At 43.1% G+C, this 18,971-nt stretch overlaps 1 protein-coding gene and 2 long non-coding RNA genes across 6 annotated transcripts; 2 read left to right on the top strand and 1 right to left on the bottom strand.

The window, feature by feature from the left end:
* Positions 1-2,683: 2,683 nt before the first annotated feature.
* Positions 2,684-18,348, bottom strand: plekho1b (pleckstrin homology domain containing, family O member 1b). Of its 2 annotated transcripts, XM_046400628.1 has the most exons (6): positions 18,018-18,348; positions 16,068-16,214; positions 10,360-10,500; positions 8,621-8,725; positions 6,953-7,051; positions 2,684-6,303 (listed from the first exon to the last, which is right to left on the bottom strand). In XM_046400628.1, exons 1-6 carry the CDS (start codon positions 18,042-18,044, stop codon positions 5,587-5,589), a joined length of 1,236 nt encoding a protein of 411 aa, XP_046256584.1. In that variant the 5' UTR covers positions 18,045-18,348; the 3' UTR covers positions 2,684-5,586. The 2 variants fall into 2 exon arrangements, with proteins under 2 accessions (XP_046256584.1, XP_046256585.1); XM_046400629.1 differs by lacking the exon at positions 10,360-10,500.
* Positions 6,298-8,290, top strand: LOC124065343. Its single transcript, XR_006844390.1, has 3 exons — positions 6,298-6,610; positions 6,867-7,076; positions 7,964-8,290. It is a non-coding gene; the product is annotated as an uncharacterized LOC124065343 (long non-coding RNA).
* Positions 10,408-17,542, top strand: LOC124065342. Of its 3 annotated transcripts, none has more exons than XR_006844388.1 (4): positions 10,408-10,542; positions 12,207-12,366; positions 14,719-15,701; positions 17,484-17,542. It is a non-coding gene; the product is annotated as an uncharacterized LOC124065342 (long non-coding RNA). The 3 variants fall into 3 exon arrangements; XR_006844389.1 differs by lacking the exon at positions 17,484-17,542 and adding an exon at positions 16,832-16,842 and having other exon boundaries at positions 14,719-15,603; XR_006844387.1 differs by lacking the exon at positions 17,484-17,542 and having other exon boundaries at positions 14,719-16,071.
* Positions 18,349-18,971: the final 623 nt, after the last annotated feature.

The raw sequence follows: 18,971 nt of genomic DNA, 5'->3' as shown, positions 1-18,971 counted from the left end.
ACGCTACACGTTTCATTTATAATCGCAATAAATCTGATTGGGTAGGTTCGGTGAGACTTCATCGTCACAAACTGAAGATTTTAAACAACAGAAGTGAAGTGAAACTGCACACCTCAGCTGACAAATGAAGAACTCAGTTTGACTTGAGTTTTTTCCTGTGAAGAAATGCATGATTGAGAAACAGCTGTTCAGTTAAATGGTTCCTGTGTTCACCACATGGAGACGCTGCACACCCACTCATCAACACAACAGGCTTGTGTGTGTGTGTGTGAGAAACTTTTTCTTCTCCTTATATGGGTGTACAGAAACATGAGGGGTGGAGCTTAATGCATTGATTGACTGTCAATCCATCTACAGGCCTACAGATTTAAGTGGCTTGAAGCTGCAGTCTGATGTGGTTCATCAGATGTTGATGACACAACAGATAAACATGCAGGCCGCTGGGTAAACAAATTCATTAGAAACTCTGACTGTTTACATGTTTTCATTCATAGTTTTAGAACATTTTGGGGTTTTTTGTAAGCGTTTGGTCTCACAGATCCTAAACTGATTTTGCTTTTTATTTCTTAGTAGTTACAGAATTAGTTTGGTTTCAGCTGTCTTTCATGGCAATGAGCAAGTGCAGTTCTGTACCTGCTGACTCAGCTGACAGGTGAGCGCAGACAGGAAGTGTCAGGAAATCAAATCGATTAAAGAGGACTTTGGTTGAAATGAATTACAGCCACTTTGGGATGTGTGAATGTTTATAAGGTTCGGAGAGGCTAATGAAAGACAAGGTGAAGTGTAGGATCCATTGTGTTTGCACTAAAAGTGAGGATGTCCCCACCTGTCCCAGCTTGTCCTGTGTGTCTCAGCTGTGTGTTTGTGTGGAATATTTCAGTAGTTTTGCTCTGATTTGTTTGGATGAGCAGAGACTCCACCTGACAAGCAAATGAGCTGAAGAGAAACACTGACTCTCTGATTCTCTGCTGAGTCATTCAGGTGTTGAAACTCCGCCCACTCCACGTGCACACCTCAGATAGCTGACACCCTGAGGTCAAAGTTCAGGCACAGGCATTGATAACAAATCAGCTGACAGCTGTGTTTAAACATTAAACACAAATGAGACGTGCCAACAGCCTCTGAGCACCAAATGTGGATTCATCCGCTGCTGAAAATAGTCCCCAACAGAGATTCAGATGGTATTGTGCAGTGCGCCAACTGTTTTCACTATCAATTAATCTATAAAATGTAACACAATTGTGAAAAAATGTCATCAGTTTCCCAGAGCTGAAAGTGATGTCTTCATGTCTGTTTTTGTCCAACCAGCAGCCCAAAACCAAAGAGTCTCCTTTCGCTGACAGAAATGACAAGGAAAAGCAGGAAATCTTGACATCTGAAAAAGTGGAACCAACAGATGTTTGACACTTGATTTAAAAATGAATGAATTCGTTTTCTTTCAGCTGCAGTTCCGCTATTGAGAGACTGACTCTCTGAGCCCAAAGCGTGTCAGGCATGTTGAATGTGCTCAACACGGCTTCCTCGTTCTGCTCGGCGCGCAAACATCTTTGTGAAGTGTGAAGCGGTCCTGTATTACCAAGACGTTTCCCGCCTCAGACATCTGACCAATAGGCAGGCTGAATGCTGGCCTTTTATCTATGTGAAAAGACACCAGTGAGACACAAATGAAAAGGTCCAAACGCGCTGCTGGTTTCAGGCTCAGCATCAGTATGGAAGCCCATATGGGACAAAATGTCTGGCAGACTGATCCTATGACTGACACATCTACGCACAGGTGAGTTTGCAGGTGTGAACTGGGGGTGTTGTCATTTTTCTTTTCTGAGGGCAACCACTTGCCTAGCGGCACGCACATTGTCAGTGGTCTAATCAAACAGTTTGATGACACAGCAGCGCTGGTCTGAGTTCAGTTTGCAGGCTTTATTTTAGCACATGATCTGAGCAGCAGCACCAACAGCTTACGTCACTACTGGACTACACCTCCCATCATCCCCTCTGGGTTTAAGGCTACAGCAGCTGCTCTGTGACAGAAAACAGAAACAACAGGGAAGATCAAACAACAAAAACAGAAAGATGTATTCATTAGCTGAAGAAAATTAAAAGAACCCACCATTCTGGCCAAATGTCTGGTGAACTGAACTGATCTGAGACCAGATCTGGTTTTGACAAGAGAACTGGTGGAACCGTTTAGTGACGTCTTCGTCTCTTCCCCTCTGCGAGTCACCGATTCGGATGATCTCCTGTCTGTTGCTGTTTGCTAAATGTGAAGCTACAACCAGCAGCTCTTTAGCTTAGCTCAGCACGAAGACTGTCCAAACAAAACAACCTCGATGTGATTTTCACCAAACTGTTTTCTACGTTTTAATTTGCATTACACTGAAAAATAAAACATGTTAATCAGTGATATTTAGAGGATCAGGAGAACCGTTTCTCCTCTTTCCACTCTTTATGCTACGCTAAGGTACCTGCATCCAAACACTTAGCTTAGCTACTGTAGGCTCTGTACTGAACACACTAACTTAAGGCTGAACAGTCCTTCCTTATAAAATTTTAAATATTTCGAGTTCTGCATTGTGTACCATCATGTTTACTAGCTAGCAGGTGGTTTTCAAGGCCTTTATGCTGTGTGATGTATAAAATGAAAACAGCTCCATGGGGTACTTTAACTTTTAAAATATAGCAGAACCAAGAGGACATTTACTTTATTAGAGACAACACAATGAAAAGAATGTTATTTCTCTTTACAGAAATACTTATGAAACCTCCTTCAGTTTACAGACTTCATACATCATTTTCTGGCCAAAATGTTTGTATATTCCTTTGTGTGACTTTATTACAAGTTTTAAATTTAAACTTTCAGGGTGCTGTTGTTGAATCTGTGGTTAAGGTTGAGGTTTTTCGTACCTTCACCTTGTCTTTGGCGGGATATCCTTCAGGATTTTATTGCTCCATCACAATGACAACAGAAACCAGGCAGATTTAACAAAAGTACAAAAGTTTGAATCTTGTTTAAAAAAATAAACTTTTCTCAGTAAAACTCTGATTGATTGTTTTTAACTGCACATGTGGTCAAGTCTCATATTTGAGTGCAAACGCTCCATTCCTGTCGGGTTAACACCTTGTCACCTGCTGAGCAGCGTGAAGGTATTGGTTTTCCAGCCTTTTTTAGATTAAATGTATGCATGACGAAAGCTTTGAACATCTCATTCCCATGGAAATTATTTAATCAATTTACTGGAATCAGTAAATCAACTGATAATTCAGAAAGACAATGAGGTAAAACAAATGGCTGGTGGATTGTGGTTTCCATGGGAATGCGGTCTAAGTGGGCGTGGTTTCATGTAAAGCGGGTTGTAATACCTGGACGTGACACGCTCACACATTTGTGTGTTGTATTACCTGGCTCATTTCATCCAGTTTTACACAAAGTCTTACACAAACTTTGTCTCTTTTTATTTTAGATGAGTGTAAAATGCTGCATGATTGTTCCTCTCAACAGAATCAGGACCTTTTGGGAAGACAAATATGGATGAAGAAAACAGCTCCTGCTCAAACAAACTATGTGTTGGCGAGTATTCATTTTGACTTTAAAGTTAAAATTCTGAGATACCGTGTGAAAATGTAATCGCAAAAATAACGTTAGCTCAGTGCATGTTCACTGACTTTTCTTAAGAGTCAGTAGCTACTGCTTAGCAGCTATACAGCAGGGTTTACTGTAGCTGGGATGCTACATTAACATTAGCTAGCTAACATTAGGTACTTCATTAGGAAAATACTCGGCTGATAAACTGATATAAAATTAAGTGAAAATAAACATTAGCTGCAGCCATAAACAGTTAAGCATTAGCTCAGTGCATAATCTTAGCTAGCTATATGCTGCATATTGACAGCTAATTAATGTGACCTTTGGGTGCTGGGAGTGACTGAAAAAGCTTCCCAAGAGCAGCTATGCATTTGTCCATAATGAATGTGCTAAAATGAGTTTACTTTATAGTGTTAGCATAACTTTCTCTTTGTGTTGAAAACTGCACAGGCAGTCAGATTTGTTTTCTCTTCATTTTTGTTTAAGTTTTTAATACTTCTGTTAATTATAGTTCCACTTTGACCTCTTCTTCAGTTTTTACCTCAGTTTTTCCTTCTCTGTTAACTCTGTTAGCTGCTCCTGATCTGTAGAGAAGAACAAGCAAACACTCTTGAGATCTGGTGTTGCTGGGTCAACTGTGTTTCAGTTTTTTAGGCTTTTGGGGTTGGATTCTCACAGACAATCAGCCCAGTTCTTGTGAAACATTTCTACCTGAGATTTCAGCTGAGACGGGAGGCTGTTGGTTCATCGTCGCTTCTAAAAGCCTCCAGTGTTTCTCAGAAAACATTCACATTCTGAAGAAGAGCCTGAGGTGAACTGGCTGCAGACAATCTGGAGAATGGAAGCTGCTGCTGCTGGTTCACACGGCGTGCATAGTATGAGCCTGGATTACCCAGATGAGTGGTTTTAAGGTCTCAGTGCCAACATCACGAATGTCTACACAAACTAGTTTTCTCAGGCACAACCTGGCCTTAATAGCCTCCTTGTAAAAAGTGACAGAAGAACTTGTCTTGAGAATGGAAACCAGATTCTACAGCCATGATAGCACTGCGGTGCTTTGAAGGGATAACACTAGCATACTAACTTGCTAACAGTGACAATGCTAACATATAATTCTTTCTGTTACCATGTTCATCATCTTAGTTGAGCATGTTGGCATGCCAACATTAGCTAATTAGCTGACACAAAGTGCGACTGAAGCTGAGTCCAATATTTTGACTTGTGACCGAAGTATTGGACACATAAAAATGTTGACCTGATGATGGCGCTACATGAAAATTCAGAGGATCACCAGGGTTACTACAGTTCACCTTCACACAATGTTCAGCCTGCATTTGTACCTTCAACGGTCTCATGTTCATGTCCAGTGCCCAGCTGTGTAAATCTAGTTTTAGATTTCTGTAAAGATGTAACGGCTCATCTCCCACATGTTGTCACATGAATATTCATAAAGCGAAATATAAAGGATCCAAGTGATGCACATGAAATGACAGACAAGATCAAGTTCCCACTTTTTCCCACTTTTTCCCACTTTTTCCTCATCTCTGAACACTCGCCTTGGCACATTTTCATTCACTTTGATGGGATGTTTTCTTCAAAGGTACCTCATGCTTTATCCCCTAATTTTGTAGGTGAGTGCATTTGTTGCAGCTGAAAAGACACTTGAATTTTCAAAACCTGGTAAAAGAAAAAGAAAAAAAGGAGACTTCCAAGGCTGTGACTTCAGGTACATTTATGCTACACTGATTTTGGAGGAAGATATTTTGTGAAGACGCTTTGTGCACCAGCACTGAGCTGTATCAGTCAGCAGGATGGTCCTGCTTCCTCCCCACAGCTGGAAACCTAAACCTGAATTTTTCCAAATAATTTAAAAGGGGTTCATCCAGTTCTCAGCAGCCTTCTCTGGAATCCAACAAGCCGAAGCAGATGCCGCATCCACCTTTGTGACTTTGCTTGTGCTGGACCCATCTGAACCAGGGTACCAAAACGATTCAGTACCACGTGGTTCACATCGGGCTCTTGCCGTCTGCATTTAGTGTGGTGCTGTTAGAGGGGGTGAAAGGGGAGGAGTAATCCAATTGTTGGTACAATGCCCTCAGCTCCTTCACCTCCTCCAGCACCTCCCGGGCCTGATTCCAAGCCACTGCTGCCTCCTTCAGAAGCTTCTCAGCTTCAGCCCGTGTTCCTTCAGTTGACTCCTTCCCCTTGGTCTTCCCCCGCTCCCTGGCATCCCTCTCAGCCTCCCCCCTCACCTCTGTCAGCAGCTGCTCTGTCTTCTCCAGCTTCTGGCTTATCAGTTGCTGCAGCTGGCTGACAGGCGCAGCGCTGTTGGTGAGCCTGGAAGTCGGTGAATGGGGCATCGCCGTCTTGTCCTTAGCAGCTTTAGTCTCTGAGTGCGTCAGGATCTCGTCCATGGAGGCACAGCGGTTTTTCTCTGCCGGCATTAGACGTTTTCCAGGCTGGGGGGTTCGGGCAGGGCCCGTCTTCTCCCATACCACTGCCACCTCACGTGGAAGACTCTGGGATTTCCCAGAGGCCTCACTGGTCCTGGCAGAGAGAGCACTGTCAGTTTTGGACCTGGGACAGTCCGGGCTGACGTGGCTCAGGGTTTTGTCCAAGTTGACTTTGAAGGTGTCACAGCCCTCAGCTCCCTGCGGAGATGGAATGTCCTCTTCCTGGATCAGATCCAGAGTCAGCATCCCGTCTGAAGAGGAGGTGGAGGCCTGGACTCAAAAGAGGAGGCCAGTCAGTCCACTGATACAACTAACAAAAAACTCAGATGTCTGAGCAGTAAAACGGACTGATTTCTGAAACTATCTGAATGTAATTTTTGCCCCATAAATGGTCCAACTCAAGGTCTGCTTACTCGCTTGCTCTGTAGCTTTTGCCTATATCACACAAGCTTCATCATGTTCAAAGTTTCCATCATTTGGAGCAACTCTAACTTCACATCCAGGTTGGTATAAACGGACTAGTAGGACAAATCCCATCTGATGAGGATCATTCAGTCCAGAACTACCCGACAAGCAAGTAAGTGAACCTTGGGTTAAGATTATTTTCAGTTTGAGTTACTAATACTTTGAACCTGAATTCAGAATATTAACAGTTAAATGTCTCGCAGTGGCATTACAATTTATCAGTTGTAAAAGCGTGGTTGCAGACAAAAATTATTTAAATGTTAAAGCTGTTAATTTGTAAGACATCCTGCAACCTTTGTAGATCAGTTATCCTAACTGGTCATTTTGTACGTTTAAATAACTGGTAAATTGTATTTTTCTTGTATCAGCAAAATGCCTTTGCAAAGATCTCAAATTAAACTTGGACATTTTGCGAGAGGGGAGTAAAGTGGTGATGAAGGACGGTCAGACTGACCACAGCCAGCAGGTGACCTCTGGTCGGCAGCCGTCGGTTATGAGGAATCTTCGCGCGATCTCGAGTCGGGTGAGACAGCTGAGAGTCTTCTACTGTCACCTGGAAACATGAACCACAACGACAGGTAAGATCACACACACTATGCTGTATCTGCCTGCACATCCACGAAAACACTGCAAACAGGGGCTGCTAACGGCTAATTCAGCAGACTTCAAATGGTGCCGACTCCAGTCACTTCATCTTCTGTCTCTTTCCAGAAAACACTGATAATGAGATAATCTTTATTTACAAAGAGTAGAAGAGTGGGGAAGCAGCAGTGACGTAAAGACTCCCTCCTCCTCTACAAAGCCCGTCAGACGAATCTCTCTGTGTTTTGCACTCTAACAGAGTTATGAAATCTGTTGTCTGTGAATTCCCGCTGCCACACCAGTAGCCAAATGTTTTAGTTAAGGCTGGTTTTCCAGAGCAGAAGGGGAAGTGTGGTGCAGCCTGTGAGTAATTACACAAACATGTCGATGGAGTTTGTGCAATTCCTCTAACTGCCATCAGGGGGAGACAGAAGTTCTGTACAGCAGGTTTAAATATTGTGCTTCTGCCCGTTGGTCTGTAGTTACTTCAGAGATGTTTTAGTGATCTGTACACACACAAACCCACCAGCAGAGTCTCAGTCAACTTATGAATAATTCTAAAAATAAATGTAATGTTTTACCACAAACATACATTGGAGTCAGACAACATTAAATTAATAAATAAAGGTTCCTTTATTTAAATAAATAAAGGAATTCTGATAATTTCAGAATTCATATCAAGACTTTTCCAGGACTTCCTGGATGAAAAACACCACATCATCAATATGACATGAATGTGGCTCTGGTTCATGAGAGGCTGTCAGCCTGGAACACATATGGGAGAAAGAGTATTGATCAGAGTATCGATCAGAGTATTGACTGGTGGAAAAGATGAAGGTTGTTGACCGAACAGTAACCAGCTGCTTTTGTCTTCTAAAACCAGATGTCTTCATTGCCACCGAAATCCAGTGATGTGGTCTACGCGTGCAGACAGCTAGTTCAGCACACATTATTTGATCAACTGTAAACAAATACACAAAGCTCACAGCAACTCCCCAGCAAGCCTCTACCGTTTACACCCTCCAAAACCTCAGAATCATGGGAACTGTAGTCCTGAAACGTACTGCATCGTAAGCTCCAAAGCAGAAGGAAAAGCAGCATTTTCAGGTTTTCACCAAATGTAACACATCACCTTTTTTTAATTCAAGCACTGCAGGTAAGAATGAAAGCATGTCGTATTTACTGTATGTGGTTCTGTGCAGAGGCAGGTTTTATGAATGAACTGATGCTTTATCTACATTCTGCCACCAGGTAAATGTATGAAGTATAATGTAAAGAGACAGTACTGGGTTCAGTGGTATGTTTAAAGCTTCATGTGATTTTTCAAACAGAACTCACCCATTTTGACAAAGAGAAATTAAAGGTTGGATAAATGGAGTGAAATAAAAAGGCAATTAGGACACTTTAGGACTTCAAATTTAAATGTGAGAGTGCTTCATGAGTTTTAAAGGCCAGTATCAATCAAAATGACTTTAAAACATTCTAAGACTTTTTAAAAGCCTGTAAATAGCTTGAATATAAGAAGAGTTTATCTGCGAACCTCATCCAGGATTCTGTTTTTAGCTCGCGTGATGGCAGCATTCAGGACGTTGATCCAGGACTCTTTGTCCTCTGGACTGACAGCCAGGAAAACCAGGTTAGGGACCTGCAACACACAAAAACTCTCGTTCACATGTGGTGTTGGTGTCTGTCTAATTCCTGGTGTACTGTTGTGTTATGTGTTGCTACTAACAGAATGGATTTTCTTTCTGATCTTCTCTCTTATTGATCTTCTATCAGTTGAATGTGTTGTTTGATGTGAACTCAACGTTTGATTGTGTCTTTGTCATTAGCAATGTTCCAGCTTGTGGTGAGCTTGATTATTTTGTTATTATATTGTTTTTAGAAGTCAGGGTTTTTTTAGCATGTCTTCAACCGTTGGCTCGATTTGACCTGATTGACTGATTGTGTTTCAGCATTTACTTGCTTTTCTTGTTAGCTTGTTTTTTAATCTTGCCCTTGTTTTAATCTGTTATTATATTCGTTCTTTGTAGTTAGTTAGTATAACTTGTTTTTAGGTCAGTTAGCATTCTGTTGGAGTTTGACCATATAGTATATGTTATTGAAGAAATATTTGAAGTTTCATGTCTGTCAGAAGAAAAACATTTGATCATTCTCTTGTCATTGTAACAGTGCAGTTTGCCTCTTTAAGTTTGTCATCAACTTGGATTTTTCTTTGTGGTTAGCTTGTCATGTTTTGGCTAGTTTTTAGATTGAGTCTTTGCTAGCTTGTTCTAGTTTGTCAGCTATTAGTGACTTTTAACTTGGTCTTAACTGGTTTATTATTAATTCTGGTATTATTGTGGTTCCCATTAGACTGTACAGTTTTGGGGAAGCTCTGAAGGAGATTCTGATTTTGAGTCTGATTCAGGTCTTTTTCACGTCAGAAAGAAAACAGACTGAACAAAATGGAGTGAAATTGCTGACGACACATTTTAGGACATACCATAAACACACACACACACACACACACTTTGCTGTTCACTGAAGCCTCAGTGGGAGACACATCACCAGATGGCTAAGTGTGTGTGTGTGTAATACAAGCTACCACCTGTCTGCAGGACACCTGATCCCCTCCCCAAGGCATTCTGGGTATTTGTGGGGTGGCCTACAGATATGTGCTGAATGTGTGTGTGTTGCTGTCGAGGAAAGTGGTATTAAGCAGAAGCTCCACCTGTTTACAGTCAGTCAGCTGTGGGCTGAGTTTTTATTCACATTTCATAAATAAATCAGATAAACACACTGATTTAATTGCGTGTTTAGAGTGTTTCCTGTTTGAGCTGTAAAAGTGTATAAAAACAACTCAAAAACAATAAATGGCGTGCATATATCATGTGACCTGAAGCCAAAAACATTAGCTGTTTGTGGAGCAATGAGCAGGCTGTAACCTTCCTCACATTCAGACATAACACAGAAACATCTGATTTCCACTGTGTTCTTCATTGTTTGGCCTCTTCTTCTGCTGTGGTTCAATGACTGGAGAGTTAGCGCCACCTGCTGTTTGTCTCCATCAACCAGTGGACTCACATTCACACACGTGGATGAAAGGTTTTGGTTGATTTTAGTTTGATTTAAGTCGTTTGTTTTGGAAAAATAAGTTTTAAATGGTTTTATCAATTGCGATTTGAAATGTTGTAAATGTAATAGGCAGAGAGCTACCACAAGACAAATATGAGACAAGAGGGCAGTTATAACTGTCCATTCAGAAATATGCTCAGGTGTACAGACAGACAGGTGTACCGTGTTCCCCGGCGTGCTGCAGCGCTGCAGTCTGAACTTGCTGTGGTTCTTTTTGCTGCGACTCTTATTCTTCCTGATCTCCTCACAGCGCTCATAGTCTGAAAGGTCCAACACTTCATCAGCTCGTCCCAGCTCCTTCACCTGCAGGGCACACAGGTCTCACAGATAACTCAGGTAACACAGGTAAGACAGGTCAAATCCATCCATCCATTTTCTATACCGCTTATCCGTCAGGGTCACGGGGGAGCTGGAGCCTATCCCAGCTGACTACGGGCGAGAGGCGGGGTTCACCCTGGACTGGTCGCCAGTCAATCACAGGGCCAACACACAAAGACAGACAACCACACACTCTCACACTCACACCTAGGGGGCAGTGTAGAGCAGCCACCTGATGTGCATGTTTTTGGTATTGTGGGAGGAAGCCGGAGAACCCGGAGAAAACCCACGCAGGCACAGGGAGAACATGCAAACTCCACATAGAAGGGCCCAGACCGGGATTCAAACCTGGAACCCTCTTGCTATGAGGCGACAGTGCTAACCACTGCACCACCGTGCCGTAAGACAGGTCCAATACCACAGGTTAAAGGGTCTGAGCTCTTTCTAGTTGTTTATCAAAATTAAAAGGGATACAGCCAACCAGAGGTGCTTGTTGTGTCTTTTGAGCACTGAACTTTGGACAGAGCCAGCCTATGTTAAGCTAAGCTAACACCTCCTAACTCCAGCTCCAAAAAAGAGTCTTCAACTGCTTTAACATGAAGTCCCTCTCTCCTGCTGCAGGCTTTCTTTTTAACTACCAAAACAAAATGCAAATGCAGTCAAATCCAGCAGAAAAAGACTCGTTTACAGGCATGGAAACTTTCTTCAACAGAATTAAACAAAACACAACCTTAAGCAAGATACAACAAGACACAGTCAGCTTTACCACACGGTGCTTTGAGACATTAAAATATATTAGTAGTACAACATGAAAAAGTCATTATTGATGGATTTTGTCACATCTTACTTTTATTGGATGGAACTGCAGTTCCCATTATGTTTTTGGGGATATAAACAGGAAGCAATGTTAAATTTTAACCCTGTTTCTCTATTTGCTTACATTGAGTCAAACAGTCTCCTTCAAAGTGTGCTGAATTAACTGCTAGCAGCTCCTGCTAGCAGCTCCTGCTAGCAGCTGCTGTTATGCTGCATTTGATTTGTACTTATAAGCCATTTTCCGAGTTGTTTGCAACTTCCGAAGCTGGAAGTGACAAATCGAACGGCATTCCAACTCGGTTGAGTTCACAAACCAACATGGCCGCCAGAGCGTCGACTGTGAATAAAAGCTGTGGTTTTGCGTGTCTTTAGTGTGTTTTTGTGTGCGGTTCAGTAAGTCTTAAACACAACACTGTCTCACTGCTGCCTGCGGACACACAGCTGTGCTACCACGTCAGCTGCTGCTGCTCCATGTTGCTATAGCAACGATGGCCGAGTGACGGTACAAACCAACTGTCTTGTGTTGCGGCAAATAAAACGCATCCAACTCGGCTTTTAACGGATGTGATGTCACTGCGAGTCCGGAGTCACGACTCACGAGTACAAATCGAATGCAGGGTTAGCAGCTAATGTTAGGATTTTAAGATGACCATCACTGTGATACTGAAAAACTGAGAAATGTGATGATTCTCAGGCAGGTTCTGGTGTACACAATGACAGAGTAAACAGGTAGAAAATGAAATACTACTGAGTACTCTGACAAAGTAAAATGATCTGAGTCTTGTTTTGAGTGAAAAAAGAATGCTAAGTGACCAAGACACTGATATTAATATGTTGTAGTTCAGAGTTTATGTCAAAAACATCTCTAAACACAGAAATGAGACCGAAGCAAAGCCGGTTGTTCCTCGTCCTGAAGTCAGTAATCCAAATGCTTCATCCATCGATGACCACCAAGTCCAGGCTGAAGGTCAGCCGTGTCAGCTGCGATCCTAACAGCTAACAAGTCCTCGTTCGGGCTCAGCAATTAAAAGAAGGGTAAGAAACTGAAGTCCTGACTCTTCAACTGAGTGACCGAGTACATAAAAACACTCTGCTATGATTAATATTTTGCATTTACATCCCTCTGAAAGACAGAGGAACGTGGACGGATTCAGCTCCGGCTGGCAGCTGGCTCACTGGACATCGCAGGGTTCAAAGGTTACACAGCAACTGGCTTTCAGATGTGTGACGGACGCTGGGCAGACACGAGTCAGTCTCGTCCAGGTCAGGCATTTCAACTTTAATTTCAGCCTTTCGTACCTGATGTCAGCATTTTAACAGTAACGCAGAGTGAAAAAGACTGAGAGTTCAACAGCCAATGACAGCTTCGTTGTAATATTCAATTCATGACCTTTATTCAGCTCTAGATTCACTGTGAAATGTCTGCTCAGATTCATCAAGTGCCGTCACAAAACCCGAAATCATCCTCCTTTCTCCACTTTCAGGCGGAGCTGGTGTTAAACTGCACGTTTTGGTTTCATGAGGTTTGTAGTTTGTGTTGTGTCAGGTGTGTAACCTGCACACGGTCTCACACCTTGTGCCTCATTTATTCTCTCCTGATTGGATATTACTGTTGCATTACGACTGCTTTTAAGAAACCAGAGCTTTCTGTGTGGTGAATGCAAACACATTCAACTCAAACAGGAAGGAGTTGCTGTTACACACACACACACACACACACACACACACACGCGGCAGGTGTTAGCATGGCTCTGTGGTATCTGCAGGTTAACTTCAGTTCATTAATATCCAGGGAAACGCCATCCATTATTAACCAACTTTAAACTGATACTTCCTGGGAGAGAGGCCACACCCTGTGTGTGTGTGTGTGTGTGTGTGTGTGTGTGTGTGTGTGTGTGTGTGTTACAGAACAAGCTAAAACCTTATGTGTTCCAGGTTGTTGGTAGCTGGTTGCTAATGCATGTATCACCTCTTGGTCTTTTCTCACTGTGTGTGTTGCTACCTGTTTAGCTAACTGGTGAGTGTGTAGCAGATGACTGCTAGCAGGAGTTCGCTACACAGACATACAGCTGCTGCTGTCACCCATTGGTTTGTGAATTTGTGAATTGTCATTTTGAAGTCTTGAGTTTGGCATTTTGGCTGTCGCCTTTTTTTTTTAGAGTCAGAAGTGACCATATTTGGACAACAGGATGCAGCTGGAGAGGAGATAGCAGGAGATGTCAGCTAAAGCTAGCACTAGCCAGCTTTGTTAGCAGAGTGCATCTGTAATCCAATTTAAATGTTATATTAACTGGGATGCTAAGTTTGGCATGTAAAAAAAAATCATGCTTAAAACAAAATGTAGTCGGCAGAATGAAAATGAACAGCCGTTTATGTCATGAAGGACTCATGTCCACTTCCTCCCACTGTACACAAGTGAAGCCAAATGTCTTGGTGATGTCATTTGGAGCCAAAGTCTGTGCCGTAGTGATTGGGAGGTGGAGCCGCTGTACCGAGTTATTGTTGATAAGAGGCACAGAGAGCAGCTTCAGTGTCTTCAGAAAACCAAAGAGGTTCCCTTTACTGTGACATGAAACAGGAAATGGGCACATAGAAGAAGCTCAATGCAACAAATATTTTGAATTTTGTTTGAAAATGACTGAAACAGGTGTGATTTAAAATATGAAGCTGCTGTTTGGTTGGGTTTCTCTCTGTGTAAACTGGTCAGACGTCAGTGACTGCAATTCATTATGTAAGCAGCTCACCGGATATTGATTATTGATCATCTGACTGATGATGCAGGCAGAGTGACATCAGCTTGAAGACATAATACAGCCTGAAGGGAGGCCTGACCTCACACACACACACACACACACACACACACACACAGCATTCAGACATTGGTTTTAACCCTCAGTATGTCTCAAACCCTGACGTGTTTCTACAGAATCACAAATGTCAGCTTATGTATAGTTTGATTCTGTTCAGTTTTTAAGTCAAAGTCAAATGTACTGGTTGACTCACAATACACACACACACACACACACACATATATATATATCTATATATATATCTATATATATATACGTATAGAGAGAGAGAGATACTGTTTTATAGCCAGTTAGTCCAAGGCAGTTCATGTATTAAAGAAAAACAGCTTCTTATTCATGAATATTTTCTGTTTGTCTGTTTCACATCACAGTAAACTTTAGGATCGCAGGCGTCACCTCAGACTCTCACTGTTTTCACTTTCTATAAGCTGAATGGAATGGAATCATAAAGTAGATGATCAATAATCAATAATTACATGAAAACAAACTATGGGCCCTCAGAGGAAGTTTTATTGTGTTAAATCTAAAGCAGATGTGTGTGTGTGTGTGTGTGTGTGGTTTCTCTGGTGTCACACAGGGTTTCTATTCCTGGTTGGACAGGAAATCGAGCTGCTGACAGGAGGAGCTTCACATGAGGCAAAGTTCCACCACAGAAGCAGAACAGAGTCTGAACCTCAGCCCACACAGATGACACGGGAGGAAGAAGACAACCTAATTTGGTCGTGAGACACTTTTCACGGAGCTTCAGTGAATCATGTGACAGCTGACGCCTGATTGGTGAGACGACACTCAGAGAGAGGAACTGAGAAACGTCCATAAAAAGCTCTGAACTCTTTGTTTTCCTGCAGATCAGATGATGCGGATGCAGATAACTCATATGTCCTCGTTACAGAGTGGAACATGAATGCACCACAAAGACTCAAACAGCCTGCTGACTGATGACGTGAACCCACTTCTGCAAATACGAGTCAAAAATTATCACAGTCAAAAACAGAAAGTACTAAGAGGAAAAACAAGTTCATCAAAAAAGAAATGAAATGGACATGAAAACAACTAAATATTAATTCAATCGACCTGACAGAGAAAAGAAGAATTTTAAGAAAATTCAATTCTAAATAAGAAAACTCAGTTCCTAATAAGAAGAATCTCCACAGGAACGATAAATCAGGTGAACACTTGGCAAATCAAATGAAACCAAGTGAAGAAAACACAACATTCTGTCTCAAACTCACACGTTCAGCCGATGAATAAGTAAAACCGGTGATCCCAGCATGAAGTTCAAGCCGCATGATTGACAGGACCCTTAACAGGATATCATTTCTGAACATCATGTTCTGTGTGTGGTGAAGAAAGTTAAGGTTCTATGAGGACGTTCTGCCCTGCGTGTGGTGCAGCAGTGAAACCGGAGCTGAGCGAGAACCAGAGGTCCGCAGCTCACACTGAAACTCGACTCCAGCAGAAAGTTGAGGAGGAACTTTCTGTTTCCATCCAGAATGCAGACAACAACTGGACACTGACAACACAAGCATTACTGCACAGAGTACTCACAAATACTTTGAGGTACTGATGCCGCTACTAACACTTATTCTTGTTATTGATTGATTGTTTCTTAAATGAATTGACTCCTTCAGTCCAACGCAGACATCTGGTTTAGAATGAGAGGAAAACATCTGAAGAAACTCAAACCAGAACCACATGACCAACTGACTAACCGTCATCAGTTCAGGTGTTCCCCGCCGTGTCAGATTAGTGTGAAAAAGCACCGGCCCTTTAAATTTGTGATGACATCACAGAAACGCACCTGCCGACAGGTGCTGTTAAAGTCAGGCATCCTTCTGTGCTGCTGATCGGTGATGAATCTCCGATCAGTCAGTCGGCAGAGTGGCAGGTGTCAGTCACCTGTAGGCCCCACCCCCTCTGACTCACCTCTTTCTCACAGATGAACAGCTGATCTCCCCTCAGAACCACGAACCGGTTCTTCCAGATCTCTCTGAAGATTCCTTTCCCACAGAACTTCCGGATCCAGCCGACCTTATCGGGCTGAACGTGCTGCGGCACCGAGTCCTGCAGGCCCTGAGCACAGACAGGAAACAGGAAGCTGTCAGAGGAGCAGCGTCTCATTTCAGACTGTTGAGCTTCTTCTTCTGACACTTTAGTTTTCACTTTTCTCCTAAAAAGCTGCTGATCTTCTCCCATCTTGCGTTCAGTGAAAACACGTAAAATCGTATTTGCATACACGAAGGTTTCAGAGTTTCCCTCCTTTAATTTATAGATTTGACGCAGATTCTGAAAGCTCTGGACAGAATCCAGATTGTGATGAATGGAATCGTTCTCATCTTTCAGATTGTGATACTGGACCAAAATCCTTCCATTTTCAGACATGTTTCTGTGTGATCTAACATGTGCCACATGCGATTCATTTACACATAAGCGCTAAGAATCAGCAGACCTGGTTCAGGTGGGCCGAGTCTGATCGGACACCACGTTCACGTCGACGCTCCTGCTGTGAGAGCCACGAGGACGAGGAATGAAAGGCCGTGGCTCCTCATTCACACTGGGACGACGCAGGCTTTTGTCATTCAGATTCGGTCACATTCCTGCAGCCTCGGCGGCTCCCAAACACGCGTTCATGCAGCCGCTCCTCATACATACAAATACTGCACAGATACTGCCCGGCCGTACATCGCCAGGACGCTGCAGATCAGGTTATGAACTGACTGATTCATGAGTGATGTGTTTAAACTCAAAGCCAGTTTGATTCACTTAAACACGTGAGCACAGCTGGATGCAGGAAGGCCTGAGATGAACTGAGCCAAACACCACTGAGCTGCACACTGCACTCCGTGATCAGCAGTATTGTGAGGAGTAGCAGTAGCAGTAGTAGTAGTAGCAGCAGTAGTAGTAGTAGTAGTAGTAGCAGCAGTAGTAGTAGTAGTAGTAGCAGTAGTAGTAGTAGTAGTAGTAGTAGTAGTAGTAGTAGTAGTAGTAGTAGTAGCAGCAGTAGTAGTAGTAGTAGTAGTAGCAGTAGTGTGTCAGACTGTGACCTCAGGACTTGATTCATTTAGTTTTTATTTGTTAAATATGAAATACTGAATGGTTTATTCTTACGGTTTGCATTTTCTGCCAGTTGCTGGGATCTTTAAAGTGTACCCCAAAAATATTATTACTGCTATATTTAGCATTCGTGTACACAGGCTAATACTGCTGTGAATACTTCAATATGATATTCATTAATTAATTATAAGTTTTATTAAATTCAGTTTTTTAGATGTTAGTTTCATCTTTGTGTCGTAAATGTAATGATGTAATTTTCTTTATTTTAAATTTCACATTTATCTCAAGACCGGCGACCAGTCCAGGGTGAACCCCGCCTCTCGCCGTAGTCAGCTGGGACAGGCTGCAGCTCCCCGCGACCCTGACGGAAGAGCGGTGTAGAAGATGGATGGATGGATGGACGTTTGTCTCAAATAAAGCACATTTAAAGCTCTGTGACTGCACAGAGAAAACACCAGAGAAACCGACGAATCCTCACCTCCAAATATTAATACGGAACCCGCACAAATAGCCGGTGTGTGGTCTCCTGTTAAGAGTCAAACCGGAAGTGATGGACTTATTAACCGTTCCTCGAAGTTATTGATCTGTCGTCTTTTTGATTTCATCTTTTCCATCTACAAAACTGTTTTTACATTTACAACAATCACGCCCTTATTCTGAAAACCGGAAGTCGAATGTTAAGCCAGCTAGCGGCTGTTATTTCCTTCAAAATAAAGGCTTAAAACTAATCCTGGAGGCTTTTGTTCTCGGGCTCTTGTTTAACGGCACAAACCGGGCCTTGACGAGCCGCCAGCCGCCGCTGTCGGTTCCGTTAACACTCACGCGTTTCCCGGAGTTGTTCTTCTTCATGCTGGTGGCTGTCAGGCTGCCGGCGGCGGACGAATACCGGGACTCCCCCTCTTGCACGGTAACTCCGTTATTTGTCCACAGTGAGCGGCAGACCGGCGGGAGAGGAAGACCGAGGCGAGTTAAAACCAGTTAAAGTCCGGTCAGGGGGGAGCGGAGCCTCCGCCTCAGCTCCGCCGCTCCTCAGCTGTTAGTCCGCGGTGTGACTCTGCTCGTCGCCCCGCTGCTCTGTGCTGCTGGCGCCGGGCTCCGCTGCGCTCTGACTGGACAGCAGCCGCGCTGTGAGTCGGTGTCCAGTTTCCCCTCCTCCTCCTCCTCGGGACTCCCCGCTGGCTCAGCGGCTCCTCGGCAGCCCCACAGCGCCCCCCACAGACTCAGAGCGGCCTGACTGACATGCTGGTGTCTCATGTCGTTTCTTCTGTTGGGCGGCAGCACTCACTCTGTCAAAGTGCTTTTAAGTAAAAACACAAAAGTATTAGCATTAAAAATTCTCAGCACCAGCAGTAAAAGTATTTTTACTGTAGAGTCTTTAAGTATATGTTACTGATAATACTTTCAGTTGCGTACTGTTTGAATTCAGGGCTTTGACTTGTAGTTTCACAGTGTGGCATTAGTACTTTTACTGAAGTACTTCTTGACTATCCTTACTCAAGTTTGAGTATCAGACCGTAACTGAGCACACACTGTGTGTGTGTGTGTGTGTGTGTGTGTGTGTGTGTGTGTGTGTGTGTGTGTGTGTGTGTGGACGCATATCCCTGTAGTTTGTGCGGACAAAAATCTGTTTCCACCGTCACATGACTTTTTAGTCGTGTGGACCAAAGTCCACACAACGTAAGTCATTCGGGTGAAGAGCTGCTTTAAGGTTAGGTTAAGGTTAGGATTAGGTTCAGGTGAGTAATGTTTATTGTTATGGTGATGTGGTGGTTAAAC

Source organism: Scatophagus argus, chromosome 9, assembly GCF_020382885.2.
Source record: "Scatophagus argus isolate fScaArg1 chromosome 9, fScaArg1.pri, whole genome shotgun sequence".
NCBI classification, from domain to species: domain Eukaryota; kingdom Metazoa; phylum Chordata; class Actinopteri; family Scatophagidae; genus Scatophagus; species Scatophagus argus.
Note: the sequence above shows the minus strand (reverse complement) of the source record. Positions and strands in the feature narration are given on the sequence as shown.